The sequence below is a fragment of the Equus quagga genome, chromosome 9 (genome assembly GCF_021613505.1).
Source record: "Equus quagga isolate Etosha38 chromosome 9, UCLA_HA_Equagga_1.0, whole genome shotgun sequence".
In the NCBI taxonomy this organism is placed as follows: Eukaryota; Metazoa; Chordata; class Mammalia; order Perissodactyla; family Equidae; genus Equus; species Equus quagga.
Window position 1 is genome coordinate 53,328,970 of NC_060275.1, and position 23,168 is coordinate 53,352,137.

General features: G+C 35.5%; 1 protein-coding gene across 2 annotated transcripts in view; it reads right to left on the bottom strand.

The window, feature by feature from the left end:
- Window positions 1–202: 202 nt before the first annotated feature.
- Window positions 203–23,168, bottom strand: part of ROCK1 (Rho associated coiled-coil containing protein kinase 1) — a 159,174-nt gene continuing 136,208 nt past the window's right edge. For both annotated transcript variants that reach the window (XM_046671545.1, XM_046671544.1), the window contains exons 26-33: window positions 21,719–21,907; window positions 20,420–20,579; window positions 14,344–14,414; window positions 14,049–14,137; window positions 4,460–4,538; window positions 4,041–4,302; window positions 3,176–3,383; window positions 203–1,672 (exon numbers count right to left, since the gene is read on the bottom strand). In XM_046671545.1, the coding sequence (XP_046527501.1) occupies window positions 1,669–1,672; window positions 3,176–3,383; window positions 4,041–4,302; window positions 4,460–4,538; window positions 14,049–14,137; window positions 14,344–14,414; window positions 20,420–20,579; window positions 21,719–21,907 (1,062 nt within the window). In that variant the 3' untranslated portion in view covers window positions 203–1,668. The remainder of the gene's footprint in view (window positions 1,673–3,175; window positions 3,384–4,040; window positions 4,303–4,459; window positions 4,539–14,048; window positions 14,138–14,343; window positions 14,415–20,419; window positions 20,580–21,718; window positions 21,908–23,168) is intronic.

A 23,168-nucleotide genomic window follows, 5' to 3' on the forward strand; every position in this document is an offset into this window, starting at 1 on the left:
GTTTTACAGCCAAAACCAGGTTTTATCTTTTAAAAATTCACTTTAATCTAGTCACACAATTTACATTTGTATACAGTCAGGGACTAATTTATAGCATGGTTTCTATTCATTTCAGCCATGAGAAAACACCATAGTCATTATTAAAGGTATCCATCCATAAATTACTTTTATTTCTCATTAAATGAGCACAGAGTCATTAGCATATTAATAACAGATATGTTTATTATTACATATCCATCAGTGCGGCTTTCAATACCACTTGAAACATGCATTATCATCCTAGAGACGAATCAGTTTTCCAGTGCTTCTTATTTGATACACATTACTGCAAAGCCATTATAAATTACTGAGGAGGTATTTGGTTAAAAAATAAACAATAAATCATACTGCCCACATGGATAACTCTTGTTAATGGACAAGAGTGCAACAGTATTTATCTGGTAATTCCTATGTTAACTGGAAAACATCATAGATGTATTGCCATAATTTTCTTTTATACTGGTGCAACTTTCTACATATTTTTCAGAGTTTTATAAAGTCATTCATTATTTTTAGCAGGTAGCTTGATGCAAAGATTGTACTCAATTTATGAAAGTCCAAAAAACCTCTAAATACTTTAAATTAAACCAATTATCAATGAAAAACCCACTGACACACATAATTTTTTGAAAATATGTTTTTTGAAATTTCTATATTTAGTCATGGCAGTAAAATAATTCTCTCAAATTAAGGCACTAAAAGGGCAATGCAGCTCCCACTGAAAGTGTTCTAAGAATAATTTACATTTCAAACAGTGCATACATTTCTTATATGTTTGTTAACTTAATGTCTTTATCACTTAAAACCACAAAGAAATACATTATACAATTACAGAAATGATGTACCCCACAAAACGCTTTTAAACTTGGTTCTTTTGTACAGTTAGTTCCTAATGTCTTTAGTAGTAAAATAACTCAATATGGCTTGGCAAAAATGCATAGATTAAATGTAAATTTTTTTTTTTTTTGCCTTCTCCCCTTCCCCAATCTACAAACTTGCTGAAACACATACAGTATTTTGTAAAGCATAATGTAAGATATTTATTCTCCAACAAGTCCACCACGGGCAATCAACAGTAAGGCTTTTAAATTCTACAGTGAGGGCACTGATGTCAAGTGATGTCACTGCTTTCCTAAAATAGTTTTGTATAGTCTTGCAAGAGCACAAAAACTGAAGTCATTAAAAAATTTTTAGTTGTCTCATTTTGAGATATTTTCTTTACTCCTTCCATGAGCTGGTCTTGATAGTGACGGCCATTCCACTGAAAGTGAAAGTCCCTTCCTCTCACTCATGTGAGGAAAACTGTGTTCTATCATGATTGACAGGCACTTTCTTAGAAATTCAAAAAGGCAGCACCTTTTTAAAAAAATACATCTAGCTAAGCTTTCCCCCAATTGTACTCGCATTACATAGTAATAATTAATCTAAATCTACCTGTAGGCAAACCCGCAATAAAAAAAAACCCTCAGTGTACTTTTGTGCCAAAGCAAGGACAGAATAACAGCAATCTTAACCCTGAAGCCTGTGATATTTGTGTCAAAGAAACAGCCTGTCTGCTCTGCATGGTTAAAGAAGCCTGGTTTATCAGGTAGCATCCCACACGACTCCACAAGGCACTAGGTCACGTGGTTAACTGTTGGCAGAAATAAAAGAAAAAATTGTAATTTAATAAATGTATTCAGTTTAAAAATAGAGGAAACAAAAATTGGGAGAAAAGATGAATATACATTATTTTTATAATTAATAATTAATACACAAAGTTTGGAAAATAGGAAAAAGGAAAAATACACTTAATATCTTCATTTTGCTTCTACTCTATTTCAAATCCTTTAGATTATAGTTTTGTAAAAAGAAAAATTATTTTATTTTTATTTATTTATTTTGGTAAGGAAGATTGGTCCTGAGCTAACAGCTGTTGCCAATGTGCCTCTTTCTGCTTAAGGAAGATCGTCACTGAACTAACATCTGTGGCAATCTTCTCTATTTTATGTGGGATACCGCCACAGCATAGCTTGACGAGTGGTGCTCAGTCTGTACTCGGGATCTGAACTTGCGAACCCTGGGCCACTGAAGCAGAGTGCGTGAACTTAACCACTACGCCAGTGAGCTGGCCCCTAAATAATGTTAGAGCTATCTTTTATTCTACACAAGAAAGGGCTGATATAGGATTCTACAGAAAAAAGTTGGGAGTGAGGCAATAATACCCTGGAGTAGCATGGTGGCTGAAGAATACAGAAGGTGGAATGGATGTAAGTAATTTCAAAGAGTCAGACTTGGTTACTGATAACAGAGCGTGAAGAAATAGGATGTGTTAAAGATGTTTCTAGGCCTGCTTGGAAGACCTGGGTGACATCAGCAGAGAGGGAAATCAGTTTTAGGTCTCAGCTTCTAGATTCAAATACCCCTCAATATGGGAGTATGCTCTAGAAAAGATGGTATTTGCTTCAGGAGGAAAAACATAGGGTTTAGAATTGGATGAAAATGGGTTCCAATACTGACTAATGCCACTAGCCCGTCTGTGTGATCTTGTGTAAGGTGCTTAATTCCTTTGAGACTCATTTATCCATGTGTAAAATGAGAATTTAATGATATCATAACCTCTCTTCAAGAAAGGGTTTATGTCTTGTAATTATTTATTATAGGATATATTCTTGAAAAACTTCTATCAAAACCAGTTAAACCAAAAAAGAAAAAAAAGAAGAAAAAAAAGGGTATTTCACTGGGAAGTTTATTGTAACACTAATAAATAACTGATAAAACCAAATAATTTTTGATTAAAAAAAATCTATGCCAACATAGTTAAAAACAAAAGATGAGCAAAGTTTTCTATGAATCTATTTACATTAAAAAAGGTGTAAACCACAAGTTGTTCAAAACATTAAGAGCTAAATATGTGCCATGTATACCAACCAATGACATTAAAATTTGACATGGAACTAAATAAATATGACATTTATAAATCTTAACTTCTAACAGGAATCAGTTAAACTAATTTGTAAAGTCATTTCAAGTCATATATAAATACCTAGCTACAAATGATGCCCTCCATGGGGAAAAGAACAATTAGATTCTGGTTTTAATAGGTATTATCCAATCACGTTCACATTGTTAAAAAGGTTAACATATCAATCCTTACCTAGCTTTTCCTGACGTATTTTTGACCACTTTCCGGAAAGATTGATTTGCAGTGGATCTTGTAGAAAGCGTTCGAGGGGATGCACGAACAAAACCAGATGGTGGATTCTTAGGGATCTTCTTTACTAAATGAGTTACCCATTTTTTTTGTTCATCCTGAGAACATGCTAACAGCAGCATATCTCTTGCTGATGTTACATCATAACTTACTATGTTAAGAAGAAAAGAGTACAATTAAAGTCATATAATATCTACTGAAGCCCTACTGAATGCATAATTTTATAAGTTCTTAAAAGTCTTAAAGATTTATTATGCCTAATTAAGCTTGGACAATATCCCTCTCTCCTTAATCTAATTATGGCTGAAAATTTAAAAAGAAAACATTAGTCATAAACTAATAAGAAAATTAAAGTAAAATCAGAATACAAAAAAAATGCAGAAGTAAAACAGATAAATATATTTTTAGAACACAAATTTCTTATCTTAAAATAGCTGTAGCCTGTATTCTTTGCCTCAAGCTGCCTCTGGTAAACTAGAGGCATTTTGTCTATGATACAGCATGCCAGTCCACGTAAGTGAAAACCAGACAGAAAATAAGCAGGAGATAAAAACTCAAGGGGGAATATAGTGGAACTTATCTACAGCTATTCTCGACAATTTAGAATAGTTTCTCAGGGGTGAACTTTTTTTTTTTTTACAAGGGGGTAATTCTCTTGGAAAACATTATGTTCAAAGCTAAACCTGTAACTGTGAAATGACAGTTACATGTTGCTCCATATAGAAAAACGTTACACTTGAAGAAGTTATTTCATCGGGACTTAATTCTCTAATTTGTTATAAGATGTAAAAATAATTGTCACCCTTACCTTTACATGGAGAAATTAAGTCCTCTTTCTTATCTAAGTGATCTCTGTGGCACTTAACATGGCATCTTCGACATTCTAGGGCAGGGGGTGGCTTAAAAACATGCCAGAGAGGTTTGGCACAGGCCTCACAGTTGGCGGGAAAGTGGTAGAGTGTAGGAATGAACTCGTGGCCTTTGTGATTTTGAAAATTAGTTTTTTCAGCTTGTTGTACTGGTTCCATATCTACATCTTTTCTACATTCACCTTCATTTGCATATAGTATCTACATTCAGGAATGGTACAAGGAAGAAAAAAAACATCTTAGTCTGTACATACAAACTTTAAATGCATAAAAGCATTGGTGTATTTACACTGACTTCACAAAAGACACTTAATACTTAGGTAAAAGATCTTCTGAAATTATAATTTCAGATTTTTACCTGGAATATTTTAGGAATTTCTTCAGTTTCAGCTCTGTACACATCTCCTTGTGTTACAGGTCGAACGTGAAACAATTTACTAAAATGAAAATATGATATAGGACATTATAAAAACTTGTTTACAGCAAAAGACATAAACAGATATATCACTGAAGAAGACACACAGGTGGCAAATAAGCATCTGAAAACATGTTCAACATCATTAGTCATTAAATGAAAAATTAAAATCACAGTATCAATATACATTTATCAGAATTTTAGAAATAAAAATAGTAATAACACCAATTGCTGGTGAAGATGCAGAGAAAGTAGATCACTCATATAATTATGGCAGAAATAAAAATTGCAGAGCCACTCTGGAAAACACTGTGGCAGTTTCTTACAAAAAACTAAACATATGCTTACCATATGACCCAGCAGTTACACTCCTGGGCCTTTATTCCAGAGAAATGAAAATTTCTATCTATACAAAAACTCGTACATAGCAGCTTTACTCATGATAGCGGCAAACTGCAAACAACCCGAATGAATGGTTAAATAAACTGTGGTACATCCACACCTTACAATACTACTCAACAAATAAAAGAAACAAACTACAAGTTGGATGGATCTCAGAGGAATTACACTGAGTGAAAAAAGCTGATCCCCAAGGTTACATATTATTTAATTCCATTTATCTAATAACCTTGAAATGACAAAATTAAAGAGATGAAGAACAGATTAGTGGTTACCAAGAATTAGGGAAGGGTGGAGAAAGGGCATTTCCTGTAGCTGTAAAAAGATAGCATGAGGGATCCCTGTGATGGAATTTTTTTTTTTTTTTTTTTTGAGGAAGATTAGCCCTGAGCTAACATCTGCCACCAATCCTCCTCTTTTTGCTGAGGAAGACTGACCCTGAGATAACAACCATGCCCATCTTCCTCTACTTTATATGTGGGATGCCTGCCACAGCATGGCTTGATGAGCATGGGTAGGTCCACACCCGGGATCTGAACCAGCGAACCCTGGGCTGCCGAAGTGGAGTGCACAAAAGTAGCAGCTGGGCCACTGGGCCGGCCCTGGAACTGTTCTGTATTTTGACTGTGGTGGTGGATACAAATCTACACATGTGATAAAGGCATACAGATTGGAAGAAAAGAAGTAAAATTGTCATCATTTGGAGATGACATGATTATATATGTAGAAAAGCCTTGTAGAATCCACCCAAAAAACCCCATGAAACTAGTAAGTGAATAGCAAGATTAGTGGATTTAAGATCAATATACAAAAATAAATAGTGTTGGAACAACCAGAAATTGACAGGGAAAATAAAAAAATAACCTCAACTGCTGCCTCTTACCAAACACAAAAATAAATTTGAGATCAACCATAACTTAATTGTAAGACCTAAAAAAATAAAGTCCCTAGAAGAAAACAGAGAATACCTTCAACAAGCTTTTGGGCAGGCAAAAACTTTTTCGACAGACTACAAAAGGCAATAATCCTTTTCTTCTTTCCTTTTTTTTTTTTCTTGAGGAAGATTAGCCCTGAGCCAACTGCTGCCAATCCTCCTCCTTTGGCTGAGGAAGACTGGCCCTGAGCCAACATCCATGCCCATCCTCCTCCACTCCACATGTGGGATGCCTACCACAGCATGGTGTGCCAAGCGGTGCCATGTCTGCATCCGGGATCTGAACCGGTGAACCCCAGACCGCAAAAGCGGAATGTGTGCACTTAACCACTGCGCCACCAGCCGGTCCCAATAATTCTTTTAAAAAATTGATAAATTGGTCCCCATTAAAAGACACTGTAAAAAAATGAATAGGCAAGCCATAAATTGAGAAAGATTTGTACTACATATTTCTGAGATAAGATTTATAAGCAGAAGACATATGCAACTTTTACAAATCAATCTTAAAAAGCAACCTAATTAAAAAATGGGTAAAAACTCAGAGACACTTGACTGACAAAACAAAATGCTGGTAAAGATGTGGAGCAACTGAAAGTCATATTACTAGGGAGTATAAAACAGTCTAAGCATTTCTGAAAACTGGTAGATTTTTTAAACACAGATTTACTCTGTGACCCAGGTTTCCCCTCCTAGATATTTACGCGTAAGAAATAAAAACTTAAATCCACAAAAAGAATGTTCATAGTATTCTTATTTATAATAGCCCCAAACCAGAGGCCACTCAAATGTCCATCAACAGAAGAATGGATGAACAAATTGAGATATATTCATTCAATGGAATATTACTCAGCAATAAAAAGCACAGACGATTTATACGTACAAACACTATGCTGAACGAAAAAAGCCAGGCACAGAAGAGTACACACTGTATAATACCATTCATATGAGGTTCTTGACTAGGCAAAACTAATCTCAGTGATAGAATTATTCAGATTATCTCTTTTTTTTTTCTGAGAAAGGGAACAAGGGAGTTTCATGGGTCAGGGAAATGTTCTTGATCTTGTGTTGGGTGGTGATTACATGGGTGTTTACAATTCTCAAAAGTCATTGAACAGAAACTTAAGATGGATGAATTTTATTGTAGGACAATTACATCTCAATAAAAGGCAAAACAACAAAAACAAGCTCTCATCAATCTAAAAAGTATTTAACTTAGTTAAAAGATGCTGCCTTTCATATTAGTGTTTATGTATTATTACACTTAAGTGACTATTTAAATCATTACAATTAATGCTTTTTTAAAAAATTGGGAAATAAAGGAGAGAGGGATGTAGGCGTCATGGAGGAGTGAGCTTGCTTGGGACCCTCTCCCCTCCAACATACAACAAAAAGGAGCAATCATATTCCAACAGAAAATATCCTAATAGCATAGGAATCCATGGAGAGTAACGGCAGCCAAATGATGGAGGGTGGAGAGGCTGGAGTCCCCCTCGGAGGAGCTGGAACGGGATAAGAGAGAACTTCACTCCCTCTCCTAAAGACTGTGGTCACTGCCGAGGGAGGCTCCGTCAGGGAAGGAGCGGGGGAGGGCTCGTGCATCTGCAGGATCACACAGGACTCCCTAGAGACCTTGCAGCCTAGAGGAAAGCCCTATAACAGGGTGAAAGCTTTCGCGTGGGGTGACCTCATCAAGCCAAGATGCCAGGAGACATGATAGCAAGAGCTGATCAGGAAACCGAGCACAGCATCCAAGACAAAGCGCCTCCCCCGCAACCCATGCTGTGCCGTGCCATCTTGGCTGAAGGTGGAGGGCTCAGAATATGAGGCTCTCGACCCCCATCCAGTGGCAATAGGCTGTGACTGCAACCAAATAATAGCACAATGGGAAAAACCTGTTCTTCCAGCATCAAGCAGTTCATCAAAACACCAGACCAGAGAGAAAACAAATACCCAGAATTCTGTCCTGAGGACTCAGAAATGAGTAAACTAAACAACAATGAATTCAGAATAGCTATCATCAAAAAACTTAGTGAGGTAAAGGAGAATATAGAGAAACAATTCAATGAGTTCAGGAGCTAGTTCACAAAAGAGACTGAAACTATAAAGAAGAATCAATCAGAAATACTAGAGATGAAAGACACAATGGAAGAGATAAAACAAAATATGGATTCCCTGAATGCTCATGTGGACACCATAGAGAAGCGAATCAGCATGATCGAAGATAGACATGGTGAATTGCTCCAGAACGAGGAGGAGAGAGAAATAAGACTAAAAAGAAATGAAGAAAGTCTCTGAGAAATATCCAACTCAATGGGAAAATGCAACTTAAGAACTATAGGTATCCCTGAAGGTGAAGAGGAGAATGGAGCAGAAAGCATGCTCAAAGAAATAATAGTAGAGAACTTCCCAGATCTAGGGAGTGAAAGGGAAATGTGTGTGGAAGAAGCTTTCAGATCTTCTAGATTTGTCAATGTAAAAAGACCTACTGCAAAGCATATAGTAGTAAAACTGGTAAAAATGAATGACAAAGAAAGAATACTCAGGGCAGCAAGGCAGAAGAAAATAACCTACAAAGGAACCTCTATCAGACTTTCAGCAGATTTCTCTGCAGAAACCTTACAAGCTAGGAGAGAATGGAATGACATATTCAAAACATTAAAAGATAAAAATCTTCAGCCAAGAATACTCTATCCAGCAAAAATATCCTTCAGATATGAGGGAGAAATTAAATCTTTCCCAGACAAACAAAAGGTAAGGGACTTTGTAGCCACGAGACACCCCCCCCCCCCCCCCCCCCCAAAGAAAGAAATCCTCAAGAAGGCCCTCATACCTGAAAAAAGAAAGAGAGGGAGAAAGGGGTCACAAAGCACAGAGTAAGGAGACAAACAGATAGAATCAGAACAGGATAGCAAATATTCAACTATAGCATTAGGCTAAAGGGAAGGAAAACACCAAAAACAAAGACAATCTTGTCACTTTAACCACAAACTCACAACACAAGTTGGAATAAGATATGAGAATAACTTAGGAGGGGAGGAGGAAAGGGACTGAATCAGTTTAGACTAAGGAAATAAGAGACGATCATAAAATGGACCATGTTATGCAGGAGATTCTGAATACAAACGTCAGGGTAGCCACTAAACTAAAAAGCAGAACAGAGACACGAAAAATAAATAAGGAAAAAACAAAGAAACACAGCATAAGAAACTGCAGAAGTCAATGGGTAGACCAAAGCACACAGGACGAGAAACAAAGGAAATGCAGGAAAATCAGAAAACGAGCGACAGAATGTCAGCATTAAGCCCTCATGCATCAATAATCACTCTCAATGTAAACGGATTGAACTCTCCAATAAAAAGACACAGAGTGGCAAGATGGATTAAAGAACAAGAGCCAACAATTTGTTGCCTCCAGGAAACACATCTCAGCTTCAATGATAAAGACAGGCTCAGAGTGAAGGGGTGGAAGGCGATACTCCAAGGTAATAGGAAACAAAAGAAAGCAAGTCTCGTAATAATTATATCAGACAAAGTAGATTTCAAGATAAGGCAGGTAAAGAGAGACAAAGAGGGCCAATACATAATGACGAAAGGGACACTCCATCAAGAAGAAATAATGCTTATAAATATCTATGCAACCAACACAGGAGCACCAAAGTTCATAAGCCAACTATTAAGAAACCTAAAAGAAGACATTAATAATAACACAACAATAGTAGGGGACCTCAACACACCACTCACATCATTGGACAGATCACCCAGACAGAAAACCAACAAGGAACCAGTGGAATTAAACGAAAAGCTAAAATAGTTGGACTTAATGGACATATATAGAACACTCCATCCAAAAACAACAGAATACACATTCTTCTCAAGTGTGCATGGAACATTCTCAAGGGTAGACCATATGTTGGGAAACACGGCAACCCTCTAAATTTAAAAAAACTGAAATAACAACAGGCAGCTTTTCCGATCATAATGCTATAAAGCTAGAAATTAATTACAAGAAAAAAGCTGAGAAAGGGACAAAGATGTGGAGACTAAACAATACGCTATTGAACAAGCAATGGATCACCGAAGAAATTATAGACGAAATCAAAAAATATCTGGAGACAAATGAAAATGATAACATGCCATACCAACTCATATGGGATACAGCAAAAGCTGTATTAAGAGGGAAAATCATTACAATACAGGCACACCTTAACAAACAAGAAAAATCCCAAATAAGCAATGTCACATTACACCTAACCAAATTAAAAAAAGAACAAACAAAGCCCAAAGTCAGCAGAAGAAGAGAAATAATAAAGATCAGAGCAGAAATAACTGCTATTGAAACAAAAAAGGCAGTAGAAAGATCAATGCAACAAAGAACTGGTTCTTTGAGAAGATAAATAAAATTGACAAACTCCTAGGCAGACTTACAATGGAAAAAAAGAGAGAAAGCTCAAATAAAATCAGAAATGAAAAAGAGGAGAAATAACAACTGACTCCACAGAAATAGAATGGATTATAAGAGAATACTATGAAAAACTATATGCCAACAAAATGGATAACCTATAGGAAATGGATAAATTCTTAGATTCTTACAACCTCCCAAAGCTAAGTCAAGAAGAAACAGAGAAACTGAACAGACGAATCACAAGGAAAGAGATTGAAACAGCAATCAAAAGCACCCCAAAGAATAAAACCCCAGGACCAGACGGGTTTCCTGGGGATTCTACCAAACTTTCACAGAGGATTTAACACCTATATTTCTGAAGCTATTCCAAAAAATTAGGGAAGATGCAACACTTCCTAACACATTCTACGAGGCCAACATCATGCGGATACCAAAGCGTGACAAACACAGCATGAAAAAAAAACTACAGACCAATATCACTGATGAACATAGATGCAAAAATTCTAAACAAAATTTTGGCAACCAGAATTCAGCAATACATCAAAAGGATCATACATCACGATCAAGTGGGATTCATACCAGGGACACAGGGATGGTTCAACATCCGCAAATCAATCAACGTGATACACAACATCAACCAATTGAGGAATAAAAACCACAAGATCATCTCAATAGATGCAGAGAAAGCATCTGACAAGATCCAACAGCCATTCATGATAAAAACTCCTACCAAATGGGGATAGAAGGAAATTACCTCAACATAATAAAGGCCACATATGACAAACCCACAGCCAACATCATACTCTTTGGGCAAAAACTGAGCACCATGCCCCTGAGAACAGGAATGAGACAAGGGTGCCCTCTATCACCACTCTATTCAACATAGTACTGAAGGTTTTGCCCAGAGCAATTAGGCGAGAGAAAGGAATAAAAGGAATCCAAATAGGGAGGGAAGAAGTGAAACTCTCGCTGTTTGCAGATGACATGATCTTATATATAGAAAACCCCAAAGAATCCATTGGAAAACGATTAGAAATAATCACTAACTACAGCAAAGTTGCAGGGTATAAAATCAACTTACGTAAATCAGTAGCATTTCTATACTCTAATAACGAACTAACAGAAAAAGAACTCAAGAATACAATACCATTCACAACTGCAACAAAAAGAATAAAATACCTTGGGGTGAATTTAACTAAGGAAGTGAAAGACCTAAACAACGAAAACTACAAGACTTTCCTGAAAGAAGTTGATGACGACATAGATGGAAAGACATTCCATGCACATGGATTGGAAGAACAAACATAGTGAAAATGTCCATACTACCTAAAGCAATGTACAGATTCAATGCAATCCCAATCAGAATCCTAATGACATTCTTTACAGAAATAGAACAAAGAATCCTAAACTTCATATGGGGCAACAAAAGACCCCGAATTGCTAAAGCAATCTTGAGGAAAAAGAACAAAGCTGGAGGCATCACAATCCCTGACTTCAAAACATACTACAAAGCTACAGTAATCAAAACAGCATGGTACTGGTACAAAAACAGGTGCACAGATCAATAGAACATAACTGAAAGCCTAGAAATAAAACCAGACATCTATCGACAGCTAATCTTGGACAAAGGAGCTGAGGGCATGCAGTGGAGAAAAGAAAGTCAAGAGACTTGAACAAATGGTGCTGGGAAAACTGGACAGCCACATGTAAAAGAATGAAAATCGACCATTCTTTTTTCACCATTCACAAAAATAAACTCAAAATGGATCAAAGACCTAAAACAATAAGGCTTCTAGAAGAAAATATAGGCAGTACACTCTTTGACATCAGTATTAAAAGGATCTTTTCAGACACCATGTCTTCTCAGACAAGGGAAACAAAAGAAAAAATAAACAAATTGGACTTCATCAGACTAAAGAGCTTCTTCAAGGCAAGGGAAAACAGGATTGAAACAAAAAAACAACCCAGCAATTGGGAAAAAATATGTGCAAGTCATATATCCAACAAAGGGTTAATCTCCATAATATATAAAGAACTCACACAACTCAACAACAAAAAATCAAATGACTCGATCAAAAAATGGGCAGGGGACATGAACAGACATTTCTCCAAAGAAGATATACAGATGGCCAATAGGCACATGAAAAGATGTTCATCATCACTGACCATCAGGGAAAGGCAAATCAAAACTACACTAAGGTATCACCTTACAGCATTTAGAATGGCAAAAATAACCAAAACAAAAAGTAACAAATATTGGAGAGGTTGTGGAGAAAAAGGAACTCTCATACACTGCTGGTGGGAATGCAAACTGGTGTGCAGCCACTATGGAAAACAGTATGGAGATTCCTCAAAAAATTAAAAATAGAACTACCATACGAGCCAGCTATCCCACTACTGGGTATCTATCCAAAGAACTTGAAATCAGCAATTCCAAAAGTCCCATGCACCCCTATGTTCATTGCAGCATTATTTACAATAGCCAAGACGTGGAACCAACCTAAGTGCCCATCAACTGATGATTGGACAAAGAAGATATGGTATATATACAATGGACTACTACTCAGCCATAAAAAAGGATAAAATTGTCCTATTCACAACAACATGGATGGACCTTGAGGGTATTATGTTAAGTGAAATAAGCCAGATAGAGAAAGACAAGCTCTGTATGACTCCACCCATATGTGGAATTTAAACATGTAGACAAAGACAACAGATTAGTGGCTACCAGGGGAAAGGGGGTGTGAGGAATTGGCACAAAGTGTGAAGTGGTGCACCTATAACACCACTGACAAACAATAATGTACAAGTGAAATTTCACAAGGTTGTAAACTATCATAATCTCAATAAAAAGTTAAAAAAAAAACTGGGAAATAAAATATCAGTACTCTCTGTACTTGCTCAATTCTTTTTTACATTGTAACTATAACTGGCTCCACAAATGTTTAATTCCAAAGGAATGGCAATACTTTAAGTTTATATTTCTCTTGAATAGCACCCACCAAACTTCACTTTGAAGTCATACTTTGTTGCATATGTTTTACCTTTCCTACTACTAGTCTTTAAACTCCTTAAATTTGGAACTGTCTTACTCATCTTTGCACAAATCTACAGCACCTATGATAACACAGGCAGTAGTGCTTAAGAAATGCTTTTAGAATGAATACAAGGGAAAAACCTAAGCTTATTACAGGCCTCTTTGACTTATTATTAAAAAAGGACAGATATATTTACCTTTCCTTCTTAACAATAACCACATAATCACATACTTTTTGAGATTCTCTCTGAATTTAAAACCAATAAACACTTGATATCAAAAGTTTGTCTTTAGAAAACATGAGTCAGATGTGCAAAATTTTCCCTCTCACATTTTGCTAAAGTAAGATTTAATATAAAGTTACTATTGGGGCTGGCCCCATGGTGTTAGTGGTTAAGTTTGGTGTGTTCCGCTTCAGTAGCCTGGGTTCATGGGTTCAGATGCTATGCACGGACCTACACACTTATCAGCCATAATGTGGCAGTGACACACACATAAAGTGGAGGAAGTCTGGCACAGATGTTAGCTCAGGGCTAATTTTCCACAAGTAAAAAGAAAAACAGAGGAAGATTGGCAATAGATGTTAGCTCAGGGCTAATCTTCCTCAGCAGAAAAAAAAAAGGTTATTTAAATTTGTTAAGAAAAAGAGAAAAGTAGATAACATTGTTTAAACAACAAAATATAAACTAAATTGTACATCTAAAAATAACTATCATAAGTTAACACTCAACTGGCTTATAATTCAACCAAAGGCAACTTACTCTATGTCCAATACCATAGATGGATTGGATTGCTCCTTATCTTGCTCATCGTTATAGAACAAAATTTTTTTGCTGCTCACCACAACATACTGAAATGAGAAAAAAGGGGGAAGAGGTATAAGAGCAACATTAACTTGGTTTAAAGTGATAAGCACAATATTTGCCATTTATGTCTAGATTATATTGTATTAATCTAAAATCAATGCTAATAATAGAGCAGTTAATGTAAGTTCTATGCTTTAAAAGTAAAATATAGAACAAAATATCAATTAGAAAAAATGAGGCATATGGGTACCTGTTTCTTCCAGCCATATCGTTTGATATTTCCTCTATTTGGTATTGAGAGCCAACCTTCGATTCTTGACTCTAGGATAAAAAGAATATATGGAATTCAATCTTAAATTGTACCAAAAGGAAAAGCTATTACGAGCTGTCTGACAGCATGCAGCAACAGGCATTTAAACACAGCTAAATAAATAAGTAATATAATTTGCTCTTCCATGCTTCAATCACACAAATCAACTTTAATGGCCATACAAATAACTGCAGAAAAAAATCCCAAGCCACTTTCCCCATAAAATTAACATTTAGTACTCAATTATGAAAGTATGAAGTAACAAAAATACCCTTAAGAGCCAGGCAAGACTGGAATGGATTGCAGCTTAAATGAGATATGATACAAAAGAATTTAAATATTACTTAACACTCATATAAAAATACTTAGCAAAAAAAAAATTATGCAGCAAGTGGAACAAATCAGAGCCATGATTTACACAAGAAAGAGCAAGCAAAAGTACAGAAGTGTCCTATTACTCACAGAAGATAAGAATAGAAGATAAATAAATAAGGAATGCAGGCAGAATCAACTAGATATAAAGAATAAGAGACAAGCATTTTATTTGTTTTCTCAATACAATATTCTGAAAAAAATTTTGATAAAACACTCATAAAAATTTCAATAAAACTGTCCAAATTTGGCTGGGGGGAACTTAATTTAAAGTGCTCTGTCCAATTATAATTCTTATCAAACTAAAGAGGTATAAATAAAGCCTTTCAAGTTTACGGCACCAGAATTTAATAAATAGTAAAAGAACACAGAATTCAGCTGGTCAACTGCTAATATTTTACCAGTCTGTGCATATTAGAAATTCCTTGACTAATTCGATCAAGGCATTTTATATAATTATTATTACTGTTTAAATATAATTAATGTTTATTAGAAATATCTGAGTTATAAAATAACAATTTCTAGCCGAATTGTATTTTTAAATCAGGTTAGAATAAGAGCATTTAATTAAGTGTTTTCTACGTCTATCTCATTATATTTGAAACAACAACAAAAAAGGAAAATTAACCAACTTTAAAGTACAATGCTATACTGTGACATTATATGATGGCTCAAATCATGACCCTAATGGGAATATATATTGCCCTTCTCCACATAACTTGAAAGCTCAGTAAGGAAGTAAAACAGCTCAGTCTTACGGTAATAGTAACAGTAAGAGGGATCATTTATTATTTGCCAAGTGCTTTGCAAGTAATATCTCATATATAATCTATGTATAATCCCATGAATACAGGATATTATAGTCCTGGGATAGGTTCTACGATCATCTGCCATCAACAAACGAAGAGACTAAGGCTGGGCGGGGTGAACTGACTCGCCCAAGTGTACTCTATCAGTAACTGTCAAAGCTCTCGGGTGACCAGGCAGTCTAATTTCTGACTGAGTTTATCTTCCTAGAGCACAGCTATTCTATCCTTTAACAAGCTTGGCAGTTAAGTGAATCAGGAGAAATGTTCTTCTTCCAACTTCTTCCATGTACCTAATGTCCTTTGCTTTTGTTATTCTCCTTTATTTAAACTGTAGTTGTTGTCAAAGGAAATAATGAGAAACTTCAGTTCAAAGTGATCCCCCTCTTCTCCCAACTTTTTTCTTAGTTGCTGTTATTTAGTTCAGCAATAATTATTTTGTTTCCTTAGGTAGTTCCTTGGTAAGTTTTGTGAGAGTGGGGCCATATCCTAACACTTTTTTTTTTTTTTAATAAACCTCAAGGCATCTGACACACAGAGTTGGTACTTGATAAATATGTTGATTGTTTTGCAATTCTTTTTTCTGTATTAGCCAATTAAAGTCATCCTCTGTAAATGATGGTTATAATTTAAAAACCACAGGGCAGTTTTATATTAAATAACATGCAGAAGGCTGCTGATCATTCACAAATATTCTATCTTACAAAGCAAAAAAGTTATTGCTAGAAAAATTTCCCTTTAGTGTGCCAAAAATTGCAACTCTTACTCCTAAGTCTATTTAATACCAGTAATTCTTCACTGAAAATAAAAGATGGGAAAGCCATTGAAATCTTGTCATTTACACAAAATTGTGTATGCCAAAATACCCTTCTGCCTTACTTATTTCTCTATGAGAATAAATGCTAAAAATATTTATGCTTCCTGGCTCTAGGTTTGGATTAACCTGCCAGTGTTTTCTTTAATATATTTTCAATGAGTTGTTGTATGCTATGACTTTATCTGTCATTTCAGTGTTCCTACAGAAATTTTATGTATCAAAGGCATTTTATTAACCAATAAACCCAATTTTATATTTGCTCTAATTTAAATTAAATGAAGAAATTTGGAACTCAAAAAAAGATGTTGAGGATATGTGAAAGTTTTTGCCAACTTAAAGCAATGATGTTATGGGAGAGAATTTTAGGTTTTTCCTTCTGGTGAATTCCCTTCAGGAAGGCAGGTGAACTAAACTCAGTGATAAATATAAATACCTCCTTTAAAACCATGACCACTTGTGATCTAAGTGGTAATTTGAAAGTATAATGCTCTAAATTCCATCTTTTACATCACAAACACAGAAGTCTGCTTCTCGAGATAAACTGAAGAAACTTTGAGGACTTCTAAGTGTAGATTATCATTGCTAATATGCTACAGAAGTACAAAAACAACTTGGCTCTAGGTTTTATATATTTGTAGAGCAATTTTAACTTAAAAAAAATTTAGATGTGTATTATTGCAGTATCAGCAACTGACTCCTTTACCCAAATAAGAGATGGAGAAGCTAACAATATATAAATCAATATCCAATATAGCCAATTTAAACATCAAAGCTAACCTCTGAAGACCATCAAAGTTTACCTGAATAAATCACATATTTAAGAAACAGAGCTAGAGAACCATCCCAAAATATTTTAATTATATTCAGAAGTGATATAAAAAAGAAAATGCTCAAGAATTCTGAGGTACTTATTATCTCCAAACCATGGATTAGATTTGGGCAAAGTGAGAAACTCTCATCTACTCCAATGCTGGGAAACATACAAGAAATCCACTATTTACAGGGTTAAGTTACATAGTCTGAGATCAAGTTGGACGGAAAGAGAATGATGCAGATAATTCATAAGAGATAATGAATATTAATAGAGGTTTGATACCACATGTTTTTCTTAATGCTTCATCTACTTTTACATTCTTTTCAGATTCTTAGGTCAGTCATTGCAAAAGGAGGAAATAGAACATGGACGGAAAGACAGTTATGCAGTCTGTTCGTTATCTAGGCAACAGGCAAATCGTAACCCAAAGGGTAACATTTATTTTTACACAGTGTGCTAGGCCACAGCCTGCCACACAGCCAAAAGGAGGATGAAGACATAAGAGAAGGAAAGTGATTTGAAGAACTTCAAAGGGTTAGAAGTCAGAGGAGAACATTTTTTTCTAAGCTTTTTAGAACTGGGAAACTTAAGAGTAGAGATTGAATCTAGTTAGTGATGAGATGCCCACTGAGAAGATTATAGAGGCTGAGCTCTAGAGGTACAAGGTGACTAAATGAGAATCTTTATACTGAATGATGAAATCTAAGAGAAATAATGAAAGTCACATTATCAATTCACCCACTCAACTACTTAAAAAAACCTCACTGAACTAAAGACATGATCCTTATTTCAAAAGACCTTTATTTTAACTGTTGAGTAAACGTATTCTATTCAGAGTCCTCCCTTTTTTAGTCTGTAGTTTAAATTCACTTATTAATTTTCTAAACTAAGTAAAGTTAATCATTAGTTATTACCTTCAAAAAATCTTTCAGATACTCAAATGATATATAACTCTCTCAAATTAAGAATGAATATCAAAATTCTTTAACAATTCTTCCTAGATATGATTGCAAAACCTTAACTTTATTTGCCAGGGCCCATTTTCAAGCATCTAGTAAATGGCAGATTTAATACAAATTTTCAATTACTAGCAAAGTATTTGACACAGAGAGAGATAAAATAACATTGATAAAGATTACCCATTAATTTCTATCTCCATTATGAAAGTCAAGGGTTCAGTACTGTAGAGATCTTTGTATGTAAAATTTGAAGATCAAGAACACGGTAATAGAGAAAGAGACACCTCACTGGTCTGCTTTTATAGCAATGGAGAATGGCCACCAATACTTTTTTTTCCTCACAGAGTTTGCACTTTGAAAACCTTAAAAATAAAATCTCTGAAAATACACAGCTATTCTAAGTAATATACTCAGAATGGAGCCAGTAGAAACATTTAAAAATCTCTTTGTCGACTGACTCTTAAGTGGATTTATTAGTTCTGGATTCTGAAATCTACATAGATTCCTAACCTAAGTCTGCCAATCTAACCATCCGATCCTTTGAGATTAGCCTTCACACATAAACCAGGATGGAAGATAAAACTCATCACCTTCCTCCTCTTTAGAAGTCCCCCGAACTCATCTTTCAATTCAAATCTTCTAAATAGCATTCATCAATAATAGACCAATCTCTGAAATGTTTAATTTAATACAAAGAAAACCAAGGCAGACATAGTAAGACATTATAAACCAAGTTAAAGGGAAATGGGTGGATAAACACAAAAAACCTGGTCAGGATATTTAACCTACGCTAAATGGAGTAAGATTTCCTTTACTAAATAACTATAGAATAATCTTGGAGTTAATGAAGGGGGAATCTAAGTTACAATTTCAGTTGAACAACTGAAAGAATGTAGCCAAACACTCCTAAAAGTCATATTCTTTACTGATGATTAAGTCTAACTTTAGAAAGTTGTTCAAGCAACAGCTGAAGCTAGAGATTCTTGTTAAATCCCAAGTGATCCTCTGATCAGGATGTGAACCTACAAGATTCTTAAGAGGCAGGAGGTTTCAGACAGCTAAAAATGGGAAAACAGAAGGAACTGCTTGACCATTAGAATAAGAAATATTCCTTCCCTGCCCTTCCCTTTCCAGATAGCTGATTTTGAGCTATTGAAGCCAGAAAAGAATGAAGGCAAGGATTACATGGTATACAAATAAGAGTTGAATTCACTTCCCACTTTGAGTCCCACTTTCTTGACGAAGAACAATAATAAAATTTTCTACGTAATCCATCAAGTTTCTTATATCAAATTCTCAAAAAACAAGTAATATCTGTTAAAACAGAATCCCTATAATATCAAATGTGCTGCTTTATAAATATCTATTTATGTATTATTCAGGAAATATACTAATGAAAATACATTTTCAAGTTTACAACCATGTAAATAAAACTTTTAAAACCTTGAGCTAAGAATATGTACTACGTCAAATGAGTGTGTGCATATATATATCTCTTTAAAATTTGTAATGCATGTTTTATAACCTATTCATTTATAAATAGAACCTGTAATATGTGTATTTGTTATCTCTGTTAAAAAGAAACATACTACCACTTACACTACAATGAGCCCAAGAATGAGGCTGTATTTATTTTTTAATTGATTCTCCAGTGGAAAAACAAAGACACAGAAAAAAAGCCTGAAATCCATGCTTCTCATTTTTGCCTTTACTTGATTCCCTGTCTCCTCACTGCACTTCCCAACCCCTTTTATCTCTTTCTCCAAATTTGAAACAAAGTCTGATTAAAGTTTATTACCACTACATTAGGTAGGCTTCTATAGAGCTGCTGGGGTTCTGATTATTAAGTACAGTTCTTAGTTTTAGCACAAACACACATAAAATATTAAAGAGCTGCTACTCATGAAAACATGTAAAATTTTCTTTAAACTGAGAGGCCTAGCAGCAGCTTCAACTTTCACCATGGAATTAGGCCGGTCGATGTAGGTTCATAATCTTCTTCAGGTTTCTATTCAGGCAGAACCGCTCAGATCTATTTTAATAGTCTAAGATTGCTTATGACTGCTTTTATTCTATAAAATGCACTAAGTATACAAACATCACCAGACTTTGGCTATCAAAAACACAAATCTCTTCTTAAGGATCCATGGAAAAAATGACAAAGAGACAGAAAACCAAATGAAAGAAACATACTGTATATTCCATGACATTTAAGCAAACTTGAATGAAGTAATAGGAATATTCCTACCTGGAAGGTTTCCATCAGTTTCATCAGCACTAGGAAAACTTGCAACACTTGTAGAATCCGAAAGGTCCAAGAGTTTAGCACGCAATTGCTCAATGTCACTTTCTTTGCTAGCCAACTGCATCTGAAGCTCATTCCTGTGTGTACATTCTTCTAACAATTGCTATTTTTGAAAAATACCAAGACAATATAAAGAATCAAGATCAAACTTCCAACATTAAGAAATTAAGAATTAATGGAACTATAAATGATAAGTAATTTAAAGTTGCTAATACTAAAAATTATGTAAACTTCATGAACGTTTACTACCAGAGATATAACCATAAAAATGCAATTTCTCTTCCTCAGTAATACATTACTTGGATAAGCTCCTTCTCTACTTGCTTTAAACAAGTTTTGTTTTTTTTTTAAATACCAAGCATCAAAAAACAAAACCAAAAAAACCTGTTAAAACAATAGAAAATGTTTGTATGGCTTCAAATGAAGTAGTTTAAAAGGTAGATAGGACACTTCTCAGGATGGTAAAACCACAAATGGAGTCAGTGCTTGGATCTAAGTCTGTCTAGGACCAGAAACCATGTTCTCAATTTTGTGCTATTAACAAGCCAGGAAGTATCAGAAAATTAAGTTTGATATTTTGATTTCAAAAAAGTGAGTCGTCATTAGAGAAAACAAAAAAACTACAATACTTTGTAATGTATGTTTTATAACCTATTCATTTATAAATAGAACCTGTATTATGTGTATTTGTTATCTCTGTTAAAAAGAAACATACTACCACTTACACTACAATGAGCCCAAGAATGAGGCTGTATTTATTTTTTAATTGATTCTCCAGTGGAAAAACAAAGACACAGAAAAAAAGCCTGAAATCCATGCTTCTCATTTTTGCCTTTACTTGATTCCCTGTCTCCTCACTGCACTTCCCAAACCCTTTTATCTCTTTCTCCAAATTTGAAACAAAGTCTGATCCTTTATCCCAACTATAGTCAATATTATATCAGCCATATCTCAATTTCAGTTTGAAACCAAAGAGGCAAAACCCTTGGCTCTTTCTCTTAAAGTAGTGTCTCTAATCAAGCAGATGCTAATGAGTGAAAATTACTCAAGTCATCATAAAGCATCTTTTTAGGTTTTCAAGATCGTGGTTCTTATTAGAGTAATAATGATAAAATTGTGGAGTGTATACACCTAAATATGCATTTTTATACTAAAAAAATCTAAACAAGATCAATAGATAATAGGTACATATAGTAACAGCAATTTAATAATCCTACAAGTACACACACACACAAACCTTACCGCTTGCATGTCGTTCAGTTCCTTCTGATGTTTCACCACCATCTGGTTGAATTTCTCTCTTTCTTGGTTGAGTTCCAGTTGTAGCTTTCGATTTTCCTTTTCTTTCTTTCTCAAATCCTGTGTATTAGCTTTCTTTCTATCAATTTTAAAATCTTTCCGATTCATTATTTCTGCCAACTTGTTGACAGCCTATTTAAATATTAAAATATTAAAAAGGATCTATATTGTAGCCATCCAATTTAAATCTCCACTAAAAATGCATTTTTTGACATTTTGGTGGGAGGCGGAGCAAAATGGCGAGGTGAGCTGACCCGGGACTCTCTCCCCTCCAAAGTACAACAAAGGACTGAAAAAAACCCCTGAATTTCAGCTAATGAACCTAATGCCAAGACTCAGAGACCTACAGTATCAAAAGACAGAGGATGGAGCCCCTGCAGCCTGCCTCGGAGGAGCTGGAACGGGGTAGGAGAACATCGCTCCCTCCCCTAGAAACCAGGATAGCTGCGCAGGTCCGGGAAGGAGCGGGGGAGGGGCCGTGCAACCAGGGGATCGTCTAGGACTCCCGCCGCTGGTACGGTGGAAACCCGCTGACGGGGGAAAGCTTCCGTCTGCAGGGACCCCATAAACCGAGGGCCCCGGGAGACCAGAGAACAGAACTGATCGAATCCAGATCGGTGCGCAAGAGAAACCGCTACCCCCCCACCCCAGCCCCCTGCAAACCGCACTGGGCGCTGCCATCTTGCCTGAAGGCAGAGAGCTCAGAATGCGCGGCACTCGACCCCCATCTAGTGGCGACAGGCTGTAACTGCAACTGAATTCTACTACCATGTGAAAAAAACCGCTCCTCTACCATCCAGCAATTTATAAAAGCCCCAGACCAGAAGGAAAACAATAAAAACACAGAATTAAGTCCTGAGGACTTGGAAATAGGTAAACTAAGTGAAAATGAGTTCAGAGCAGCTGTAATCAAAAAAACTCAATGAGGTAGAGAGAAAGATAGAGAAACAAGCCGAGTTCTGGGGTTACTTCATAAAACAGACAGAAATTATAAAGAAGAATCAAACAGAATTACCAGAGATGAAAAACACAATGGACCAGATAAAAGAGAATACAGATTCCCTGAATGCCCGGGTAGACACCATAGAAGAGCAAATTAGCATAATCGAAGATACACAGGCTGAATGGCGCCAGACAGAGGAAGAAAGAGGACTAAGGATTAAAAGGAATGAGGAAAGTATTAGAGAGATAGCAGATTCAATGAGGAGAAAGAATTTAAGGATCATAGGAATTCCTGAGAACGTGGAAAATGAAAATGGAGCAGAAAGTGTGCTTAATGAAATTATAGAAGAGAACTTCCCAAATCTAGGGATTGAGGGAGAAATGTGTGTAGAGGAAGCTTTCAGATCTCCTACATTTGTCAATGTAAAAAGACCTACTGCAAGGCACATAG